We start from the raw sequence: 24135 nt of genomic DNA on the forward strand, positions 1-24135 counted from the left end.
AAACACATAACTTTCTCAGGCTTATAAATAAGGGCTCAGAGCAAGAGAAGTTATTAAGAACTGAAAGAAGCTGTCTAGGCTTTTCTTAAAAAAAAAAAAAACAGCAATTCTGGCACAAGGAAACATATTATCCTTTCATTCAGAGAATGACATAGAATGATATTTCCTGTCTATGTATTGAATTTATTTTGCTTTCTTAATGTAGGGTCTCTCAGTATGTGGTTTCACATTTGTTTATGCTCATGCAGCCAACTGTGCATTGCTACAAAAAGGAATCCTAGGTCTTAGAAAAAAAAAGAAGCAATTTTTTTCTCCAAAATGTAAATTCCTAAACAATTTACTCTTCCCTAAAATATAAAATTGAATGAAAATATTTCTTTTAACATTTTGTAAAAGGCTTGTAATAGTTATCACACAAGCAGCTAAACAAAATGGGGCTCTGTTTACAGAGCACAATCACTGTAACAAGCTGAGCAGCAGAAATGTCAGCAATTGCTATCCCTTCATCTCCAGTCCTGTTTTGATGAGTTTAAAAAAAATAGCAAATCAAACAAGTATCCAAAGCCTCATAAAAAAAATCAAATGTGGTAGCCAAAATGATATTATAGAATACATTTTTGGATTCCTGGGCAAGATGGCCGAATAGGAACAGCTCTGGTCTGCAGCTCTCAGCAAGACCAATGCAGGAGGTGGGTGATTTCTGCATTTCCAACTAAAGTACCTGGTTCATCTCACTGGGACTGGTCAGACAGTGGGTTCAGCCCATGGAGAGCAAGCAGAAGCACGGTGGGGCATTGCCTCACTTAGGAAGCACAAGGGGTCAGGGAACTCCCTCCTCTAGTCAAGGGAAGCCTTGAGGGACCCTGCCATGAGGGACATGGCTATCTGGCCCAGATACCAGGCTTTTCCCATGGTCTTTGCAACCCACAGACCAGACGATTCCCTCAGGTGCCTACACCACATGGGCCCTAGGTTTCAAGCACAAAACTGGGCGGCCCTTTGGGCAGACACTAAGCTAGCTATAGGAGTTTTTTTGGACCCCAGTGGCACCTGGAATGCCAGCAAGACAGAACCTTTCACTCCCTGGAAAGGGGACTGAAGCCAGGGAGCCAAGAGGTCTTGCTCAGTGGATCCCACCCCCATGGAGCCCAGCAAGCTAAGATCCACTGGCTTGAAATTCTCGCTGCCAGCACAGCAGTCTGAAGTTGATGTGGGATGCTCAAGCTTGGTGGGAGGAGGGGCATCTGCCATTACTGAGGCTTGAGTAGGCTGTTTTCACCACAGGGTGCAAACAAAGCTGCCAGGAAGTTTGGATTGGGTGGAGCCCACCACAGCACCACAAAGCCTCTGTAGTCAGACTGCCTCTCTAGAGTCCTCCTTTCCAGGAAGGCCATCTCTGAAAGAAAGGCAGCAGCCCCAGTCAGGGGATTATAAATAAAACTCCCATCTCCCTCAGACAGAGCACCTGAGGGAAGGGGTGGCTGTGGTTGCAGCTTCAGCAGACTTAAATGTTCCTGCCTGCTGGCTCTGAACAGAGCAGCAGATCTCCCAGCATAGTGCTCGAGCTCTGCTAAGGGACAGACTGCCTCCTCAAGTGGGTTCCTGACCCCCATGCCTCCTGACTGGGAGACACCTCCCAGCAGGGGTCGACAGACACCTCATACAGGAGAGCTCCAGCTGGCATCTGGTGGGTGCCCCTCTGGGACGAAGCTTCCAGAGGAAGGAACAGGCAGCAATCTTTGCTGTTCAGCAGCCTCCACTGGTTATACTCAGGCAAACAGGGTCTGGAGTGTACCTCCAGCAAACTTCAGCAGACCTGCAGAAGACAGGCCTGACTGTTAAAAGGAAAACTAAAAAGGAGAAAGCAATAGCATCAACATCAACAAAAAGGATGACCATGCAAAAACTCCACCTGAAGGTCACTAACAGCAAAGACCAAAGGTAGATAAATCCATGAACGTGAGGAAAAACCAGCTCAAAAATTGTGAAAATTCCAAAAACCAGAATGACTCTTCTCCTCCAAAGGATCACAACTTCTCAGCAGCAAGGGAAAAAAAGTGGACGGAGAATGAGTTTGATGAATTGGCAGAAGTAGGCTTCAGAAGGTGGTAATAACAAACTTCTCTGAGCTAAAGGAGCATGTTGTAACCCAATGCAAGGAAGCTAAGAATATTGAAAAAAGGTTAGATAAATTGCTAACTAGAATAACCAGTTTAGAAAAGAACATAAATAGCCCGATGGAGCTGAAAAACACAACATGAGAATTTTATGAAGCATACACAAGTATCAGTAGCTGAACTGATCAAGCAGAAGAAAGGATATCAGAGGTTGAAGATCAACTTAAAGAAACAAAGCATGAAGACAAGATTCGAGAAAAAAAGAATGAAAAGTGATGAACAAAGCCTCCAAGAAATATGGGACTATGTGAAAAGACCAAACCTACATTTGATTGGTGTACCTGAAAGTGATGGAGAGAATGGAATCAAGTTGGAAAACACTATTCAGGATATTATCCAGGAGAACTTCCCCAACCTAGACAGGAAACATTCAAATTCAGGAAATACAGAGAACATCACAAAGATACTCCACGAGAAGAGCAACCCCAAGGCACACAATGGTCAGATTCACCAAGATTGAAATGAGGGAAAAAATATTAAGGGAAGCCAGAGAGAAAGGTTGAGTTACTGACAAAGGGAAACCCATCAGACTAACAGCAGATCTCTCTGCAGAAACCCTACAAAGCAGAAGAGAATGGGGGCTAATATTCAACATTCTTAAGAAAAGAATCTTCAACCTAGAATTTCATATCCAGCCAAACTAAGCTTCATAAGTGAAGGAGAAATAAAATCCTTTACAGACAAGCAAATGTTGAGGGATTTTGTCACCACCAGGCCTGCCTTACAAGAGCTCCTGAAGGAAGCACTAAATATGGAAAGGAAAAACCGATACCAGCCACTGCAAAAACAAATCAAAATGTAAAGACCATCAACACTATGAAGAAACTGCACCAATTAATGGACAAAATAACTAGCTAGAATCATAATGAAACAATCAAATTCACACATAACGATATTAACCTTAAGTGTAAATGGACTAAATGCCCCAATTAAAAGGCACAGACTAGCAAATTAGATAAAGAGTCAAGACCCATCGGTGTGCTATATTCAGGAGACCCATCTCATGTGCAAAGACACATATAGGCTCAAAATAAAGGGGTGGAGAAAGATTTACCAAGCAAATCAAAAGCAAAAAAAAAAAAAAAAAAAAAAAAAGAGCAAGGGTAACAATCTTAGTCTCTTATAACACAGACTTTACACCAACAAAGATAAAAAAAAAGACAAAGAAGGACATTACATAATGGTAAAGGGATCAATGCAACAAGAAGAGCTAACTATCCTAAATATATACGCACTCAGTACAGGAGCAACCAGATTCATAAAGCAGGTTTTTAGAGACCTATTAAGAGACTTAAACTCCCACACATTAATAGTGGGAGACTTTAACACCCCACAGTCAATATTAGTCAGATCAATGAGACAGAAAATTAACAAGGATATTCAGGACTTGAACTCAGCTCTGGACCAAACAGACCTCATAGACATCTACAGACCTCTCCACACCAAATCAACATAATATACATTCTTCTCAGAACCACATAGCGTTTATTCTAAAATCAGCATCACTATTGGTTGTAAAACAATCCTTAGCAAATGCAGAAGAATGGAAGTCATAACAAAGAGTCTGTCAGACCACAGTGCAATCAAATTACAACTCAGGATTAAGAAACTCACTCAAAACTGCACAACTACATGGAAACTGAACAACCTGTTCCTGAATGACTACTGGGTAAATAACAAAATTAAGGCAGAAATAAATAAGTTTTTTGAAACGAAGGAGAACAAAGACACAACATACCAGAATCTATGGGACACAGCTAAGGCAGAGTTTAGTGGAAAATTTATAGCACTAAATGCCCACATCAGAAAGCAGGAAAGATCTAAAATCAATACTGTAACATCACAATAGAAAGAACTAGAGAAGCCAAGAGCAAATAAATTCAAACGCTAGCAGAAGGCCAGAAATAACAAAGATCAGAGCAGAACTGAAGGAGATAGAGACATGAAAAACACTTCAAAGAATCAATGCGTTCAGGAGCTTGTTTTTTGAAAAGATTAACAAAATAGATAGACCACTAGCCAGACTAATAAAGAAGAAAAGAGAGAAGAATCTAATAGATACAATAAAAAATGATAAAGGGGATATAAACACTGATCCCAGAGAAATACAGACTACCATTAGAGAATGCTATAAACACCTCTAAGCAAAAAAACTAGAAAATCTAGAAGAAATGGATAAATTCCTGGACACATACACCCTCATAAGACTAAACCAGGAAGAGGTCAAATCCCCAAATAGACCAATAGCCAGTTCTGAAATTGTGGCAGAAATTAATAGCTTATCAACTGAAAAAAGCCCAGGACCAGGCAGATTCACAGCCGAATTCTACCAGAGTTACAAACAGGAGTTGGTTCCATTCCTTCTGAAATTATTCCAAACAATAGAAAAAAAGGGACTCCTCCCTAATTCATTTTAAGAGGCTAGTGTCATCCTGATACCAAAACCTGGCAAAGACACAACAAAAAAAGAAAATTTCAGGCCAGTATCCCTGATGAACATCAATGAGAAAATCCTCAATAAAATACTGGCAGCTCGAATCCAGCAGCACATCAAAAAGCTTATCCACCATGATTAAGTTGGCTTCATCTCTGGGATGCAAGGCTGGTTCAACATACACAAATTAACAAATCTAATCCACCACATAAACAGAACCAATGACAAAAAACACATGATTACCTCAATAAATGCAGCAAAGGCCTTCCATAAAATTCAACATCCCTTCATGCTGAAAACACTCAATAAAGTAGGTATTGATGGTATTATCTCAAAATAATAAGAGCTATTTATGACAAACCTACAGCCAATATCATACTGAATGGACAAAAGCTGGAAGCATTCCCTTTGAAAACTGGCACAAGACAGGGATGCCCTCTTTCACCACTCCTATTTAACATAGTATTGGAAGTTCTGGCCAGGGCAATCAGGCAAGAGAAAGAAATAAAGTGTATTCAAATAGGAAGAGAGGAAGTCAAATTATCTCTGTTTGCAGATGACATGATTGTATACTTAGAGAACCTCATCGTCTCAGCTCAAAAACTCCTTAAACTGATAAGCAACTTCAGCAATGTCTCAGGATACAAAATCAATGTGCAAAATTCACAAGCATTCCTATACACCAATAATAGACAAACAGAAAATGAAATCATGAGCAAACTCCAATTCACAATTGCTACAAAGAGAATAAAATACCTAGGAATACAACTTCCAAGGGATGTGAAGGACCTCTTCAGGGAGAACTACAAAACACTGCTCAAGGAAATAAGAGAGGACACAAACAAAATGGAAAACTCATTTCTTCCTATCCATGCTTATGGATAGGAAGAATCAATATTGTGAAAATGACCATACTGCCCAAAGTAATTTATAGATTCAATGCTATTCCCATCAAGCTACCATTGACATTCTTTACAGAAATAGAAAAAAACTACTTTAAACTTCATATGGAACCAAAAAAGACAATCCTACGCAAAAAGAACAAAGCTGGAGGCATCATGCTACCTGACTTCAAACTATACTACAAGGCTACAGTAACCAAAACAGCATGATACTGGTACTAAAACAGATATATAGACCAATGGAACAAAACAGAGTTATCAGAAATAACACCACACGTCTACAACCATCTGATCTTTGAAAAACCTGACAAAACAAGAAATGGGGAAATGATTCCCAATTTAATAAATGGTGCTGGGAAAACTGGCTAGCCATATGCAGAAAACTGAAACTAGACCCCTTACTTACACCTTATACAAAAATCAAGTCATGATTAAGTAAAGATTTAAACATAAGATCTAAAACCATAAAAACCCTAGAAGGAAACCTAGGCAATACCATTCAGGACATAGTTATGGGCAAAGACTTCATGACTAAAATGCCAAAAGCAATTACAACAAAAGCCAAAATTGACAAATGGGATCTAATTAATCTAAAGAGCTTCTGCACAGCAAAAGAAACTGTCATCAGAGTGAACAGGCAACTTACAGAATGGGAGAAAATTTTTGCAATCTATCCATCTGACAAAGGGCTAATATCCAGAATCTACAAGGAGCTTAAACGAATTTACAAGAAAAAAACTCCATCAAAAACTGGGCAAAGGATATGAACAGACACTTTTTAAAGGAAGAGATTTATGCAGCCAACAAACATGAAAAAAAAAAGCTCATCATCACTAGTCATTAGAGAAATGCAAATCAAAACCATAATGAGATACCATCTTACCCGGGTTAGAATGGTGATCATTAAAAAGTCAGGAAACAACAGATGCTGGAGAAGACATGGAGAAATAGGAACACTTTTACACTGTTGGTCAGAGTATAAATTAGTTCAACCATTGTGGAAGACAGTGTGGCAATTCTTCAAGGATCTAGAACTAGAAATACCATTTGACCCAGCAATCCTATTATTGGGTATATACCCAAAGGATTATAAATCATTCTACTGTAAAGACACATGCACACGTATGTTTATTGCAGCACCATTCACAATAACAAAGACTTGGAACCAACCCAAATGCCCATTAATGTTAGACTGGATAAAGAAAATGTGGCACATATACACCACGGAATACTACACAGCCATAAAAAATAATCAGTCCATGTCCTTTGCAGGGACATGGATGAACCTGGAAACCATCATTCTCAGCAAAATAACACAGGATCAGAAAACCAAACATCACATGTTCTCATTCATAAGTGAGAGTTGAACAATGACAACATATGGGTACAGGGAGGGAAACATCACACACCCAGGTCTGTCAGGGGCTGGGGACTAGTGGAGGGATAATGTTTGGAGAAATACCTAATGTAGATGTCAGGTTGATGGGTGCAGCAAACCACCATGGCACATGTATGCCTATGTAACAAACCTGCACGTTCTGCGCATGTATCCTAGAACTTAAAGTATAATAAAAAAGAATCCTTTTTTGCATTTTTATTAAAGTTTACTTAAAACTATTCAGAATCCAGACTTACTGCTATTTAAATTTTAAATCATACAAATGCTACTGTGTGTGAGAGAGTGTGCTTGCACACAGATGGGCAGCCTAAAAAAGCCATATTCCTCATAACAAATGGTGCTATGAATTCTTAAATAAATGTAAATAAGGATTTATGTTGACGTATCTGTGGTCCGAAAACCCTACTGCGTTGTTACCCCATAGATTTAAATGCTGTAGCGATCAATTCATCTAGTACAAAGAGTAAAGCATTATACTATTTCTCAGAGTTTCCTTCTGCTCTCTCACATTTTGTAAAGGCTATTAATTGATAGTGTAAGATTTTTCTTCATTAACAGAATATGGTTTATTCTAATGGTCATTATAGTAAAGACACTCTGCAGTGAGGCTGTTAAAAGAGGGTATGGCACACATCTGGCAATGCTTGCTTCATTCCCTGTGAGCATCAAGCAACTGTCATTCTGCTAAATGACTTGTCATTAGCAGTCAGATTTTTATTCCAGCCTTTTGGAGAAACACAGAAAGAAATCTAACTTTGAAGTAATGTCTATTGGAGGAGCTTTAATAGAGAGGGAGTCTTAGTAAATCCCTTCTCCCATGTTCCCTATCCTAATATATTAGTAGTCTTTCTAAAATGGGAAGGTAATTGGCGTGGGACTGGTGACCTAAAATTGCCTCTGAAATCTGGCAAGGTATTTCAACACTGGCATGAATATTGTTTCCTCTCAGCCAGCATTTTTGGCAGGCATGTTATGGATTACAAGTACCTACCAAAAATGGGAATTAGATAAGGTGACTTGCAAATATGAATTAGCAATGGTTTCCTTTATTCAGGTTGGAATTTTCATAAGAAATTATGGTCTTAGCTTTCTTAGTCTTCCTTTGTATTTACACTATGGCAATTTCAAAATTTCCCCTGAAGACAAACCTTATTGTACTAACAGATTTTCAACCTCCAGATAACTCCCTTCCTCCCTTCTTCCCTTCCTCCCTTCCTCCCTCCCTCCCTTTCTTTTTCTTTCTTTCTCTTTCTCTCTTTCTTTCTTTCTTTCTTTCTTTCTTTCTTTCTTTCTTTCTTTCTTTCTTTCTTCTTCTTTCCATTTTTCTTTCTTCGTTTCTCTCATATAAATAGTACATCCTCTTGTGCCCATATTTCATTTTATCATGCCAAAATTTATATTTTTCTCATTTACTGTGTTTCTACTGAACTCTCAAATTTGTACTAAATGAGGAAGTGGTTGAACTTTTCAGAGACAAAATGTTATTTCATTAACTCAAAAAACATTAATTAGATCCCTATGAGGGCAGTTGTTTCCAACCTGAAATTCTTTGCTGCCTAAGGGTTCCCAAAGATATTAATAGAAATCTTAAGTTACTTTAAATATTTCAGAAATTTAATTAGCTATAATTTGTATTTGCACACAATGAGACTGTATGGGCTAACTAAAATGGCAACTTTCTTTGCTTTGGCTAAAGTTATATCACACCTTTGATGATCCCAAGGTGATCCCAGAAACTTTGCTTCATGGATACATCATAGTATATAATATCTTCTGAAGTGATATATATTATATCTGAAAATGAATGGCACGCTTACATATCCTTAATTTTTTAGTTCCAGACTATCGCTATTAACATAAATTCTCATACATACACATACACCCAAAAACCTGTAAATCATATTGCCATAGCATACTCAGGATAATAATGCTAACCTCAAATACAATGAATTTGTGAAAAAATAAAGTTTTAATCCCTTTATAAGAGTCATCAAATGGTTAATGAAAAGCATAGGTCAAGAGTGCTGCCTGGAGATGAAGACTGGGCAGGCACCCAGGCTCCCTACCAGCTCATTCATCAACTCCATAACATTTAAAGCAAATACAAATCTGGGTGAAATGACTGTCACTGTGTCATGTACCTCCATGAGTGTTTAAACCTTCAGAGACCAATACTTTGCTATAGTTCAAATCACACATACCACTGTTTATCTCAGACTGAGGATGGGCTCTTATTGGCATGTACACACACTTTTTTAAAAAAAAAGTGAGGAAATTATACTAAATAAATGCAACTTGAATGAAACCTTTCAAAATATAAAATCCATTGATGAGGGGTTGGGAATAACAAAAGGAGGCTTGGAAGGTGGAAAGTGTAACATATAGCATTTTTGTGTTTTGTCTTGCTACAGTGGAATACTACATAGTGAGTAATTTATAATGAACAGAAATTTATTAGCTCACATTTCTGGAAGTTGGGAAGTCCAAGATCAAGGCACTGGTGTCTGAAGAGGGCTTTTTTCCTCTTTTATCCCATGGTGGAATGGCAAACAGAAGGGGTGTGTGTGTGTGTGTGTGTGTGTGTGTCTGTGTGAGAGAGAGAGAGAGAGAAAGAGGGAGAGAGAGCACACAAACAAAAAGAAGGACAAACTCATCCTTTTACAGATAAGCCCTCTCCCATGATAACAAACTCACTCCTGCAATAGAAGCACTAATCCGTTTATGAGGGCAGAGCCCTTATGAACTAATTACTTCTTATTCGAGCCCATCTCCCAACACTGTTGCATTGAGGATTAAGTTCCAACATATGATTTTTATGTTTTTGTCCGCTTTGTCAAAGATTAGTTGGCTGTAAGTATTTGAGTTTACTTCTGGGTTCTCTATTCTGTTTCCTTGCTCTATGTAGCTATTTTTATACCCGTACCATGCTGCTTTGGTGATTATGGCTTTATAGTGTATTTTGAAATCAGGTAATGTGATGCCTCCAGATTTGTTCTTTTTGCTTAGTCTTGCTTTGGCTATGCTGGCTGTTTTTTGATCCCATATGAATTTTAGAATGTTTTTCTCTAATTCTGTGAATAATGACATTGGTATTTTAATGGGAATTGCGTTGAATTTGTAGATTGCTTTTGGCAGTATGATCATTTTCACAATATTGATTGTACTCATCCATGAACATAGGATGTGTTTCCATTTGTTTGTGTCGTCTATGATTTCTTTCAGCAGTGTTTTGTAGTTTTCCTTGTAGATGTCTTTCACCTCCTTGGTTAGGTATATTCCCAAGTATTTTATTTATTTTATTTTTTTGCAGCTGTTGTAAAAGAGGTTGAGTTCTTGATTTGATTCTCAGCATGGTCACTGTCGGTGTATAAAAGAGCTACTAATTTGTGTACCTTAATTTTGTATCCAGAAACTTCTCTGAATCATTTTATCAGTTCTAGGAGCTTTCTGGAGGAGTCTGTAGGGTTTCCTAAGTAAACGGTCATATCATCAGCAAAGAGCAACAGTTTGACTTCCTCTTTACTGATCTGGACCCCCTTTATTTCTTTCTCTTGTTCGATTGCTCTGGCTAGGACTCCTAGTACTATGTTGAAAAGGAATGGTGAGAGTGGGCATCCTTGTCTTGCTCCAGTTCTCTCAGGGAATGCTTTCAACTTTTCCCCCTTCAGTATTATGTTGGCTATGGGTTGGTTTGTCATAGATGGCCTTTATTACATTGAGGTATGTCCCCTTTATGCCAATTTTGCTACAAGTTTTAATCATAAAGCAATGCTGGATTTTGTCAAATGCTTTTTCTGTATCAATTGAGATGATCATATAAGTTTTTGTTTTTAATTCTGTTTGTGTGGTGTATCACATTTATCGACTTGTGCATGTTAAACCATCCCTGCATCCATGGTATGAAGCCCACTTGATCATGGTGGATTATCTTTTCAATGTGTTATTGGATTCAGTTAGCTAGCATTTTGTTAAGGATTTTAGCATCTATGTTCATCAGGGATATTGGTCTGTAGTTTTCTTTTCTGGTTATGTCCTTTCCTGGTTTTGGTATTAGGGTGATACTGGTTTCATAGAATGATTTAGGGAGGGTTCCCCCTTTCTCTATCTGGTGTAATAGTGTCAATATGATTTGTACCAATTCTTCTTTGAACGTCTGTTAGAATTCTGCTGTGAATCTGTCTAGTCTTGGACTTTTTTTGTTGATAATTTTTAAATTACTATTTCAATCTTGCTGCTTGTTATTGGTCTGTTCAGGATATCTAATTCTTCTTGATTTAAGCTAGAGGAGTTGTATCTTTTGTCTGTAGGAAGCTAATAAAAACTACCCTGTCCATGGGAGAAGGGAAAGGAAAGGCAATGTGGAGGAGTGTAAAGTGTATGGAATCTGAACCTACTTCAATTTGAGCTCAGATCCCACCTTCATTATTCATTATTTACTGGCAGTTTGACAAGCTATTAATTGATCACAAGTCTAGTTTCTCTGAGATAGAATGTCCCCTGGTATACTTCTCTGTTGATACATAAATGACACTTAGTCTCTGTGCTTTTTCTTATTCTGTGTTGTTGTAGTGTTTGGTGCTTGTCTCTGTTTCTGCGGCTACATCATATTATGCTTTTATGCATTTATTCATAATATTCATTTATCAAGCACTTACATGGTGTGCTAGGCTAGTTCCAGATGCAGGAGAAATTCACACAATGCCTGCTTTCATGGAACTTAGAATCTAACAGAACAAGAGAGATGATAAAAATAAATACATAATAAATATTTAAATAAAATCATAAGATTGTATCAGTTGTATCAAAGAATTAAAGTGAGTAGTAGAGGGCAACTTGCAAGCTACTTTAGACTCAAGGTTAGGAAAGGCTTTTCTGAGAGAGTGAAGTTTAACCTGAAATAAATTACAAAAAGGATCTAGCCTTACAAATATTGAGGGAAAGGGGGACCCAGGCTGAGGAAAGAGGTAGGACAAAGGTGCCGGGTTTTCCCTGCTACACCATGAGTTCCACCTGGGCCCATTTTTATGTGTTTCTGATTGCTCCCATGTTGCATTTTAACACATTACGTTATTTCTATGTAGTACTAGATATTACTGCAGTAATGCTGTATAACAACTGTACCATTTCCCTGCTTAAAACTCTTCAGTAAATTCTTCTCATTGGACTTAGAATAAAATCCAGAGTATAAAGTAGAAGCTCCATGACAATAAGAGTAACATATGTCTGGTTTGCCACAATGTCTCCAGCACAGGTTTTGGTGTCTGATAAGAAGTAAATGCTTGGGCTTGTAGAATAACAGTAAATAAGTACATGAATGAAACAGCTCCGTATCCCAGCCCATCAGTCTCCTCAAGGGCTTGCAACCCACTTTCTCCTTTAAACCAGTCTCTTACTAGTACTGGCCCTTTGCCATTCAGCACACACATTTTTCCCACCTGAAAAACAAAACTAACAGTAACAACAACAACAATAACAAAACCTTACATTTGAGCCCTTTAGCTGCCAACCCTCCTCCTTCTCAAGTGTCATAACTTCACTTGTCATCCACACTCAGAATATCATTTCTACCCACAGTTTTCAAGTTATCATAACATACATAACTGCCAAAATCAATGGACTATTTTTTTTCTCATCTTACTAGACTGCTGGACTTCCTTTGGTGCTGTTAATCTCCTTTTTCTGTAAAGTCTCTCTTTCCTAAGCTTCTGGTTTTCCTTTCTCCAGTCACCTCTTATCTTCCTCATGGGCTGTTTACTTCTCATCCTCCCACCCCAACTGGTTTACTCTTACCACTCTGTTTCTTTTACTATATGATAAGCCCTAAGGAAATAACCCAAACTCATGGCTATAATTAATACCTATATAATTATGACCCTATGATTTATCACTATCCCAGATAACTTAAAGTTCCATATAATAATGGCCATTATTTATTGATTGTTCATTATTACATGGGAACTCTACTACAAACTTTAAACATGTGGTTTAATTCCTCAATGCCTTTTAAAGTAGAAATATGATGATTTCCATTTTATACAGGAGGAAACAAGGTCTTATACAGTTTAAATGAATTGCTTAAGTCCACACAAATAGTGGCATATCTGGGATTTGAATTAAGGCTGCTAGACTCCATGATTTTGATCACTGTATTATATTGCTTCATATACAAGAGTTATTTAAGTTGATTATTTTCAAGTATCTTAATTGCAAATTATGTTGAGTATAATTCATCAAGATCCAAACTGACTTTCATATATCAAATTGAGAAGGCTTTCCTAAAAATATGCTCTCTTCCTAGAAAACTGTATGTTTTACTCTTCTTTCTAAATTGCATATCTGTACATCTCTTCAGGAAGCTTCTCCTGGAAGAGGAAACTTCAGGATAAAAAAAAATATACGAAAGCACAAAATGTGTCTTCTTTGATCAATGGTTCAAGGCTAAGATTTCAGTCTGATATTTTTGTTCTGTTTAGCTTTGTTTTACTTGGCTTTTGATTAATGCTTGAGTAGACTCTTTACACCAGGAAATAGTGGATGACCAGTTTACTAATAGCTAGGTTTCTTTTCTCTAAGAGTCTAGATGAGACAGACAGATGTGTAGCCAGATTATTACACAAACAGATCAAACACTGAAATGTCTAAAGGCTTGAGGCAAAAAACAAAAACAAAAGCTAAAACAAACAAACAAAAAAAGCCAACTGAAAAACAGGTGATGGCCAAGGACATGGGTATACAATCAGATTATTTGTGCTCTCTATCCATCTTGCAACTTGTCCATGGGAAAATTATTTCAACAAGCTAGCCTCATAGTTCTCATACATAAAATAAAAATAAGTGAACTACCTGCCTCTTGGAGTTGTTGTGAATGGTACTGAGATATGCTATGGCTAGGACAATGCCTTACACACAGTGAATATTCTCTGTGTGTAAGTCTCAGCAAAGATGGTGAGACTGTTATGGTCCATGCTTTCTTCATATCCTTCTGATTCACATGCTCTACGAGATGATCGCATGCCAAACAATTATGGCTGCAGTCCTCGGAACTAGAGTTCACACTAACAAGCATGTGGATTGGGTGAAACACTTATTTCAGGATCTAGTTTAAAGACATCAGTATGTGTTTCTAATCCCACCGATATGGTTTGGATATTTGTCCCCCCAAACTTCATGTGGAAATGTGGTGCCCAGTGTTGGAGGTGGGGCCTGTGGGAGGTGTTTTTGGGTCATGGAGGCAGATCTCTCATGGCTGGATGCTGTCCTCACAATAATGAGTGAGTTCTTGCAGGATCTGGTTGTTTAAAAGAGTGTAATACTTTCCTGTCTTCTCTCTCTTGCTCCTGCTCCCACCATGTGACATACCTGTTCCTACTTGTGCCTTCCACAATGAGTAAAAGCTCTCTGAGTCCTCCTCAGAAGCCAAGCAGATGCTGGCTCCATGCTTTCACAGCCTGCAGAGGCTTGAGCCAATTTAACCGCTTTTCTTTATAATTTACTCAGTCTCAGGTATCCCTTTATTTCTTTACAGCAATGCAAGAACAGCCTAATACATACACCTTAAAAGACAAGACATGCTAGTGAGCCATAGCTGCTTAATGAAAAGAACATCACCTTGAATTCCTATCCACTTAGCTGGGTGCTGCCATATCTACCAGTTTGTGTGGAATAGAGAGAAATTGGATTTAACTCTGTCTTGTGGCACTCTTATACCTGACTTCATCAAACTTTCTGAATACATAAACAGTAGGAAAATTGAAAGGTAAGCCCAGGGAAACCAATAAGTATTTCATATTTTTACATAGAATGTTTAAAACCTCAAGGAAATTGGATGAGACAGATTATACCTGGCTGTTTAGAATGTGTTAGGAGTAAACTACATTATGGAAATTAATTAGAAGCTTAAGGGAGATGCATTACCAATTTCAGATTCTAATTTAGATGGATTGGGTGGTATGGTAATTTAAATTCACCTCATTTTGTGTATTCTAAAGATTGCCACTTTGGGGCGGTTAAGATAACTTTTCTGACTCCGTAGACAGTGTGACACGAGCAGCACTCACCCCAAGGCTTAAGAGGCTATGATTTCCTCCCAGGGCATATTTATCCTCTAATAAAATCCTAATTTGAGGATCTATCAATTTACTGTACAATAGTGATGACAATGTGAGGTTGTGCAAATCCTGGTGCTGCATATTGTAGAGAGCCAGCACCCATCTTCCCACAGTGCTTACACTGGATAGCCCCAGAACAGCTTTAGTCATGAGATTCATTGTTACAGTATGGACTCTCAGAAAGTGCATACAAAATGAAAAAGAATGACACGAAAGGAGGAACAAATCCTCCTTTCGTGCCATTCTTTCCCATTTGGTACATATTTTCTCCACAGGGGCCCTAATGCTGGCAACATTATAGCCCCTCTTCTAGATCTGACCTTCATGTAGCTGAACTATATGATGCTCCTGAGTACACAGATAATTCTGTAAAAACAACAGACTAGGGGCCCGTGGTAGGACTGGCAAAAATGCTCTCAGCAACAAGGTTGATATTTGTCCCTGGAGCGCTTGGTGTATGACTTATCCTTTCCCAATAGAACTACGACTTTGCCCATCTCCTCATGTAAGAAGACTCCTCACAACCATCTGTTGCCCTCATTGCATCTTTGACCTGGACCTGGATCTTACAGATCAATGAGCCAAACTGGCATCCCTGATTGTGTGCAAGTGCCATGGTTGCCCATACATAGTCATAAAGAGAACTCAGTGTTCTTTCATACATTTGAGCAAAATTAACATCCCAGATTCATACACATAAAAATAATGCAAATCCTCCCCAAATCTCATAAATGCATATCTTTCTCAAATAAAACTATACTTGAGAAGAAAGTAAATTCATCCAACGTCATGTTCATTTTGAAGTCACTGAATGCATGTGCAAAATTACTCTGTCCCCCACCCAACACATACTCTAGTAAATACCATCTATGATTAAGATTATCCGCATCATTTTGAGTTCAAGCTTACTTTTACTCTTGCACAAAAATTAGCGAAGTCTCATCTGACAAGGTTGGAGGTGGTTCTTCCATTGAATGGGGTAATCAGGTTCATGTAAAGAGAAATAACACAATATTAGAACGATGTTTTTTCATTTACCTGATGACTCACTTTTCATATACTTGTATGTGACTCTTTTCTAGGAGCCAATGCAATTCTAAAAGATTTCAGCTGACAACAACAAAAAAGTGTATCAGGATTGAATTAAGATGTGTTAAAATTAACACACTGGATTTTTTTTTTCTTATTTCACTCTGTGTGATAAAATACTAATGTGTGACCCTGTGAGCTTTGGAAGGAAGCTTCTCATTTCTGATATTCTTCCTTCTGTCACCATTACTTTTACTATATAATCTCAAAGTAAATGGAAGGGGGAATCTCAGTGGATAGAAGCTGTTCCCACTCCAGCTGCTAGAACAAGTAGCGATAGTGCATCCACCTAGGAGTCCTTGTTCATGTCCACATGGTCTCTGCCACTGGGAGAGCAAGGCTGGCTCATCACTCAAGGAACCCACACTCCCATCTGAATTAATAGTAACTGGCATATGAATAGCACTTTTATTTACAAATCCACAGATTTCTTCCACGTATATTATGTGAAATCTGTCCCGAACCCTACAAGTTGGAAATTTTAAGAATTAAAATCTCTTATTTTACAGCTAGGAAAGCAAACTCAGGGTGGTGATTTATCAGGGCATACAGCACATTAATAGTGGAGCTAGGTCTCAAAATTAGATATTCAGATGTAAGGAAAGGTCATGTTGCTAATGTTCTGCACCGTTTTTTAGAGTATCTGTATGCCTAAACACAGCCTTTTGCACCACTGTGTGTACTCATGTATCATTACATGCCTGCATGCCTCTGAAGTAGTCGGTCAGAAGTCTTTCACATAGAGAAGAACGAGGAAACACACACCCTATTTGGGTAAAAAGGAAGAGATGATTGCTGCTTGAATGGGTGCACGTGCTTACATACAGACACATCACACAAAACTCTATCATATCACAGTTGTACTTTCTAAAAACAGTTTTCTTACAAACTGATATTTGTATCGTTATGAAGTATTTCTATTAAATTATGACCACAGTACAAGTACTGTCCTATATACCTGTACACCAAGTTAATGCAAAAGAACTACCATCAATAATCCTAGATTTCCCTCTCCATTCACCAGGTTTCCATTAGCTATGGCAGCCCAATTAAAGAATGTATTGAATGGAAATGAATTAAATTCAACCAGAAAGAAGATAACGCTCTTTATATTTCTCATATTGTTACATCATTTTCATTGTTTCCTTAGGGAAGGAGGATGAATAGCATTTGTTCAACATTTTCTAATACAAACGTAACTTCAACATACAGTATCTGTCTCAACCCTCCCATTAACCAATTAAATTAAAAGGTAATTTTATTATTCCGGTTTTCCCAGATAAAAACATCTGAGTCTCAGAGATGTTCAATTACTTGTCTCAGACCTCATATTCCTAGGTGCTATACCCAGAATCCCAACATAAGTGTCAATTCATTTTTTTCCTTTTTAATTTTTTCCTAATTTTTGCAAAAACATAGTAGGTGTATATATTTATGGGATACAAGAGATATTTTGATATAAGCATGCAGTGTGTAATAATCACATCAGGGTAAATAGGGTATTCATCACCTCAAGCATTTATCCTTTGTGTTACAAACAATTCAATTATACTCTTAGTTATTTCAAGATGAACACTTTAATTATTTTTGACTACAGTCCCCCTTTTGTGTTAGCAAATACTAGGTTTTATTCATTCTTTCTAATTTTTTTTGTCGATTATCCGTCAACTCTTAAATTAATGTGACTTCCTTTTTACCCTGCTACATGTCAGGAGTATCCCAGAAAGAAGAAGAAGGAAGGAAGCTGGACAGAAAGAATTAGGGAAGCAGGCATGACTCTTTTTCCTTCCCGAGTTCTCACTCCCACTGTTGAGCTACCTGTGTCATCTCAATCTTTTCATAAAACAAGGGAGTTTCTGTAGAACAAATCGAAATGGAAAGGAGATGCCAAGCACTCAGGAGGGATCTCTGTCAGGTCACTTAATATCTGGAACGAAAGCACAAGAGTGCTGGATCGAAGAGTTAATGAAAGTGGCTTTCATTGCCACAATAATCTTTATCACCTCCTCCCTTCAATAAAGATATATTCTAAGTAGAAAGTTTGCTTTATATACAAACAGCTTCAACACAACCCCTCATACGCACACTCTTCCTTTCATTCTTTCAACCAGATAATCACACCTACATTTTTTCATATGGAAATTTTGAGGACCCTCACTTGTTTCTGAGATGTTCCTATATATTGAGGATAATTCATTTTCACTTCCTAGAAAGGGCTTCCATCCCACTCAGAATAGCCCACAATATACTACTATGGTAGTGATGATAGAGTGTAAGGTAGAGATCCAAGTCTCAGAGATGGGCAAAGGAAAGTTCGTATTCAACTTGGACCAAGAAGTTGAGGCGGGAGGATGGGAAGAGGGCAGAAGACAATTGGAAAAGTGTTGGGGTATTAATAGAAAGTGTTCCAAGTAAAACTCATGCACACATGCCCAAGGTCAAATTCCAAGAGAAAAAAAAATATACTAGGAAAAATAAATCACTGGGAAAAAGACAGTTAAAAATGACCTCCATACGATGGCAATTTAGGGATGAAATAAAATCAAAAGTGGAAAGAGCTAGAAGGGCTTCATAAACTACAAAAGCTATATTAGCTTTGTTTTGGAGGAAGTTTACTAACAGATGCCAGGTTCAACAGAAATGCCTCTGGCAATGGCAGAACACTAACAAAAGAAATCTGCAGCTGAGAAACAAACTACTAGGTCATTAAATGAAGAGGCACGCGGCCAGGCGTGGTGGCTCACCCCTGTAATCCCAGCACTTTGGGAGGCCAGGACGGGCGGATCACGAGGTCAAGAGTTCGAGACCATCCTGGCTAACACGGTGAAACCCCATCTCTACTAAAAATACAAAAACAAAATTAGCCGGACGTGGTGGCGGGCGCCTGTAGTCCCAGCTACTCAGGAGGCTGAGGCAGGAGAATGGCGTGAACCCGGGAGACGGAGCTTGCAGTGAGCCGAGATCGTGCCATTGCACTGCAGCCCGGGCGGCAGAGCGAGACCCCGTCTCAAAAAAAAAAAAAAAAAAAAAAAAAAGAAGAGGCACACTACTTTAGCACCAGAACATTAAAAAAAGACCGGTGTCTGTGCACTGGGACATTGCAGGAACTTTCCACATGAAATCTTCCTTTGTGAGATACGTAGAACTGCCACACACCAAATTTCTGCTTTGGATCCTAGAACTGTAACAAAATAACAATAAAATACAACTGGTATAACTCTTGAAGTTCCTTAAGCAAATTGTAAGCCAAAATTTATTTAACCTGCCCATGTATGATTTTTTTTCTCACACACTTCAAGGAATGCAGCAATATGTGTGGAAGAATTTTGTTCTGGTTAGAACACAGAACTGAGTTTGTATAATTGTTAAAATCGTCATGAAAGCAATCAAGAGTATCTCATTAATTCGTTTATGTTCTCAAATATTTAATAAGAACCTACTATGTACATGTTGAACTCTATTTGACATTGGGAACGCAAGGAGAAATACAGCAGATTTTAAAAAATGATTCATTGGGTTTGGAGTTCTAGATTCTGAGAAACCCAGAAAGGAACCAAAAAAATCCAGAGAATAGCATCATCTGAGGGGCAGCTAGCTCCCAGAGATCAATGAGAATGGTCAGCTTGGAGATCTTTGTAGATCTTTGGAAGCTTGCTCTCTTTAAACGTTTAAAGTGCTGACTTAACAAAGACTGGGTAGATGTGTTCCGTGGGGCACCGGGGGACAAAACCATAGAAGTCATAGGGAGAGATATTTTGACCTAATAAAATTAAGGAGCAAAATGGGCCAGCTTACAAAGGCTTTCAGACCATGGATATATCCAAGTAGAGGTTGAATAATCAACTTGTCAGAATATCCTAATGGGGCTTTTGGCTCTTGAATGAAGTTAAATTTAAATCTGTTAATCTGAGATAGTAAGACCAGTGGTGTTGGAAGACTCAATCTCACTGGTTCCCTTTATATGAAAAAGTAATAAGATTAGCATTTTATAACTTGAAAATTATGCTATGTTATTTGCCTTGAAAATAATTTTAGTAATAAGATTATTAAAAAGTAGACCTATAACAAGCAACAAATACTTCCACCCTTGGGGATTAGAGTGGGATAATAAGTCTCTTCAGTTCCTTATGCTTCTGTATCTCTGATTTCTTTTTTTAAGTCTGTTTGTAATAGTTGTGCCACAAAGTTTTACTCTGAGAAAAGAAGAATAGTGCATCCCCAAGGGCAGGCCTGAGACTCCTTACATATTAGGTACGGTGTGGTCACTAGAACTACATTGCTGTTTTAGACAGAAATATCTCATTACCACTGGTTGGTCATGAAAGTCATGGTTTGAGCACTTTCTGCCCAAGTAGGAATGACTTGTACGAATATTACCTATTTTAATGGAATGTCTGGTCAGTCAGTAGTTATTTTAGTTCTGGGTATTATACGGCAGCTATCTGTAGGCTATTAAATTGCTTTCCAAATCTGTTGAAGTAGCAGTTGTTACAGGATTAACTGGGTCAACAGAGTCTAGAGACTAATAAAGTTGAATCAGAATTGGATGCCTCTGTTAGATAACCTTCATCCTCTTTGAAACCATCCAACAAAGTCTTTCATACTCTTGCTTCTCTTTCTTACAAGAGATGCTCTGGTTCTTTATCACTAAAGCCTTTTTATTGCCTTTTTGTTTTGATATTTTAGTTTCTTCCTGGTATTGGATAAATAAAAAGTACAGTAGGAATACATAAAAGTAGGTAATGAGGAGGGGATAATATCTGTCAGAATTAATGTGGTACAGAACTATATTTAAATAGTGTTGTACTAGTGCAAAACCAGACACATCTAAAACAGAAGCTTGTCATAAAAGAGATACTTCCAACAACTGGCAATGGGAAAATTGCCTAACTACTTGGGGAGGGGAGAATGTTAGATTATTACTTTTTATCATTATAAGTTTTATCAAGATTAAATAATTACATATAAAGAAATTAAACCATACAGACAGTAGGAGAAAATAAACACTTTATATGACATCGTGGTGGAGAAAGTCTTTTTTTTTTTTTTTTTAGTTTAATAGACATTTATTCCTTTAGTTGAACAACCTCTACACAATTAAAATGTATGACTTAAGATCTTTTCTTTTTTTGTGAAGAAATTTAGGTCTCAAGAACTTTTATGAACTTGCTATGAGTACTTCCTGGAAATCAATTAACTGAGCCTTTTGAAACCCCTAGAGAATATAGGAGAAAATTGGTTCAGAACGAGCATTTAAATTAAGTCAGCAAAGTCAGAATTTAAAATTGGGCAATTCCTTGTCTACATTTTCTTTACACTCAAATTCATCCTGGAAAACGGTAGTCTAGTCTCCTGGAAGACATGATGCAAACAGAAATGCAATGTGGTGGTATACTCAAAGTGAGTGCACAAGTGATGGTCCAACTTTGTGGAATGGTAAGGATTTTTAGGGTAGTTTGGCCAGGAACGAGAAATAACTGCAGAAAACACATACGGTTGGAAACCATGCACTTGTGACTTTTTCTGTAGCCTACGCGAGTGGACAGAGTGGGTAATCCAAGATGTTTTTAAGACTGACTGGACTAGCGAGAGTGAGACTCCGTCTCAAAAAAAAAAAAAAAAGACTGACTGGACTAAGAATGAGGTACTTATACCCAACTACTTTCCCCCTAATGTGACTGAAGGGATTCATAATGATCACAATTAGCATTACGGTTATTTTAGGGTTGACGTCTAAGCTCACACTTGAAAGGTATTTATCTAATGGCCACTGGCTCAGCAGCTTCCCACCCTAGCATTCATTGCTAGCTTACCAATCTTAAGGCTAATCATTTTATCTCACTTTCAACTTCAAAACATACCAGTGTTAATACCATTACCACTAGTCATTGAATACCATGAAACCATGGCACTGAACCAGGAGCTTTCACCTTTTATGTGAATTTAAAATGGTACTGTGGAGGCTGAGGCAATTTTCTTCAGGCTAACCCAGATTTTCTAAAGCCCAATTTAAAAAGTCTACACCTGCCAAACTAAAAAAACGCAGCCACTTGAAAATAAACCAGCAGAGTATTGCCATCACCCCGATAAAGCTGCAGGTTTCATCACATGCACCAGATAAATCTACATGGCTAGTTTCAGTTCTCTTCTTTTAAAGAATTTATTAAGCCTATTATACCACACAGTATGTTTTATACAGTGACGTACAACTCCCTAATAAGATAGAGCAAAGACAAAAAAAGCTTATCTTATTAGAAACAAGATACACCACCACTTATTGTCTTCAAACATGATTGCACTTTAACTTTCTTAATTTGACAAAGCATTCAAGAAACATCTGCAGACTAGTTTTAACAGACAAATAACACCTGTAAGCAGACATGACCGTCCTAAATTGTTTATTAGGTGTGAATTTTACAAACTTTACTTATATTAGCGGTAACGGTGGAGCTGGAGAGTATTGCGCCTTCTCCAAGCTGCCCGGCGAGAACCACCAATAGTGTGGTGGAACTTATGGCCCTTTCCAAGGCCACGGCTCTTTCGGCCTGCAGATGTCAGCCCATGCATCTCCCTGTGCTTGTGGACTGCTTTGGTGATCCATTGGGTGTCAGGATTTCTTCTGATAGCTTTATCGAATGGATCAATGAGGATAACCTCAAAAAATTTGTATGTGGAATCTTCACCCACCCAGTAAGAATTCAGGACTCTCAGAGGCCCACAGTGGCGTCCAGCTCGCTCCTCTGCAACGGACTGAAGGCTTCGAGCAAACTTTAGCTGGTTAACACCATGATGCACAGGCTTGCCGTAAGTTGCACCCTTAGGAACTGGGCGTTTTCGGCCACCACGGCGAACACGAATCCTATATATAACGTAACCTTGCTTGGCCTTGTAGCCCAGTTGGCGTGCTTTATCAGGCCGGATGGGACAGGGAGCCCTGTGGAGAGCAGAGAGCTGGCGGTACTGCCAGCAGCGGACCCTCAGAAGAAAGCGCATGACATCAGACTGCTTCTTGCTCCATAGCTCCTGGGTGTACTTGTATGCACCCATCTTGGCTTACCTGATGGCTGCCGCCAGACGGAAAGGAAAGAGCTGTACTCCTGAGAAAGTCTTTCTAAGCATGATACCGAAAGCAGAAACCAAAAGTACGAGACTCATAAGTACAACTAATTAAAAACTAGAATATCACATATAACAGCAAAGGAAATAATTAAATGCAAACGATAAACTCTGACAATATTTACAACATATATGATGTATTAATACAAAAAATAGCTCTTAAAAATGAATAGAAACTGAGAAAAAAGTATCCCCCCCAAAATAGCCCTAAGAAATGAAGAAATGATAAGAAGATATTTCTGTGGTTGCTAATATATTTGATACTTACATGGTTTTCAATATTTTCCTCTTTTAAACGATACTGTAATGAGTGTGTTTCTACATATATTACTGTATTTATTGACAAAGAGAGATATTCCTATTTGGTGAGATTAGTCATCCCATGTCTTGACCTTCTCTGTATGTACGTGTCTCATTTGCTTCACACAAACTCCAAGTCATCTTCTTCCCTTTGATTTATTTCTATCTGTCTATCTAAAATAGACTAATATGGAATTAATGATGCAATTTGTGTGCTAACCAGAGCCCACTCTGAGTCACAACCATCAGATGTATCAAAACATTATGTTTTACATTACAAATATATAAAATGTTTGCAAATTACAAAAGAAATTAATTGATTAAAAAAAGTCAGCCAGGATAGAAAAAACACATAAGGCACAAATACATATTAATCTTAAAGCCCCGCAGCTGGGGTGTTGCTTCCCATGACTTTATTCAGCTGGAATTCTCCTTCTCTGAGCTTCTCTTTCTCTGAAATCCTTATTCAACTGTTCCTCTAAGACAGAATTCTTGTCACATTTGTTTGGTCATTCCAGTTGCTAACACAGAACCTGGCATGCAATATGCACTCAATAGTGTTTGATGCATAGAATTCATGTGAAGGAATAAGCTAAGTTTCTTTTCTTCT

General features: G+C 38.1%; 1 protein-coding gene across 1 annotated transcript; it reads right to left on the reverse strand.

Annotated features, from left to right (window-relative positions):
• Positions 1-22490: 22490 nt before the first annotated feature.
• On the reverse strand, positions 22491-23193 carry LOC116481260 (large ribosomal subunit protein eL15-like). Its single transcript, XM_032174029.2, has one exon. It carries the CDS (start codon positions 23154-23156, stop codon positions 22542-22544), a length of 615 nt encoding a protein of 204 aa, XP_032029920.1. The 5' UTR covers positions 23157-23193; the 3' UTR covers positions 22491-22541.
• Between the last annotated feature and the right edge of the window lie 942 nt (positions 23194-24135).

This window comes from Hylobates moloch, unplaced genomic scaffold, assembly GCF_009828535.3.
Source record: "Hylobates moloch isolate HMO894 unplaced genomic scaffold, HMol_V3 SCAFFOLD_13, whole genome shotgun sequence".
Taxonomy (NCBI): domain Eukaryota; kingdom Metazoa; phylum Chordata; class Mammalia; order Primates; family Hylobatidae; genus Hylobates; species Hylobates moloch.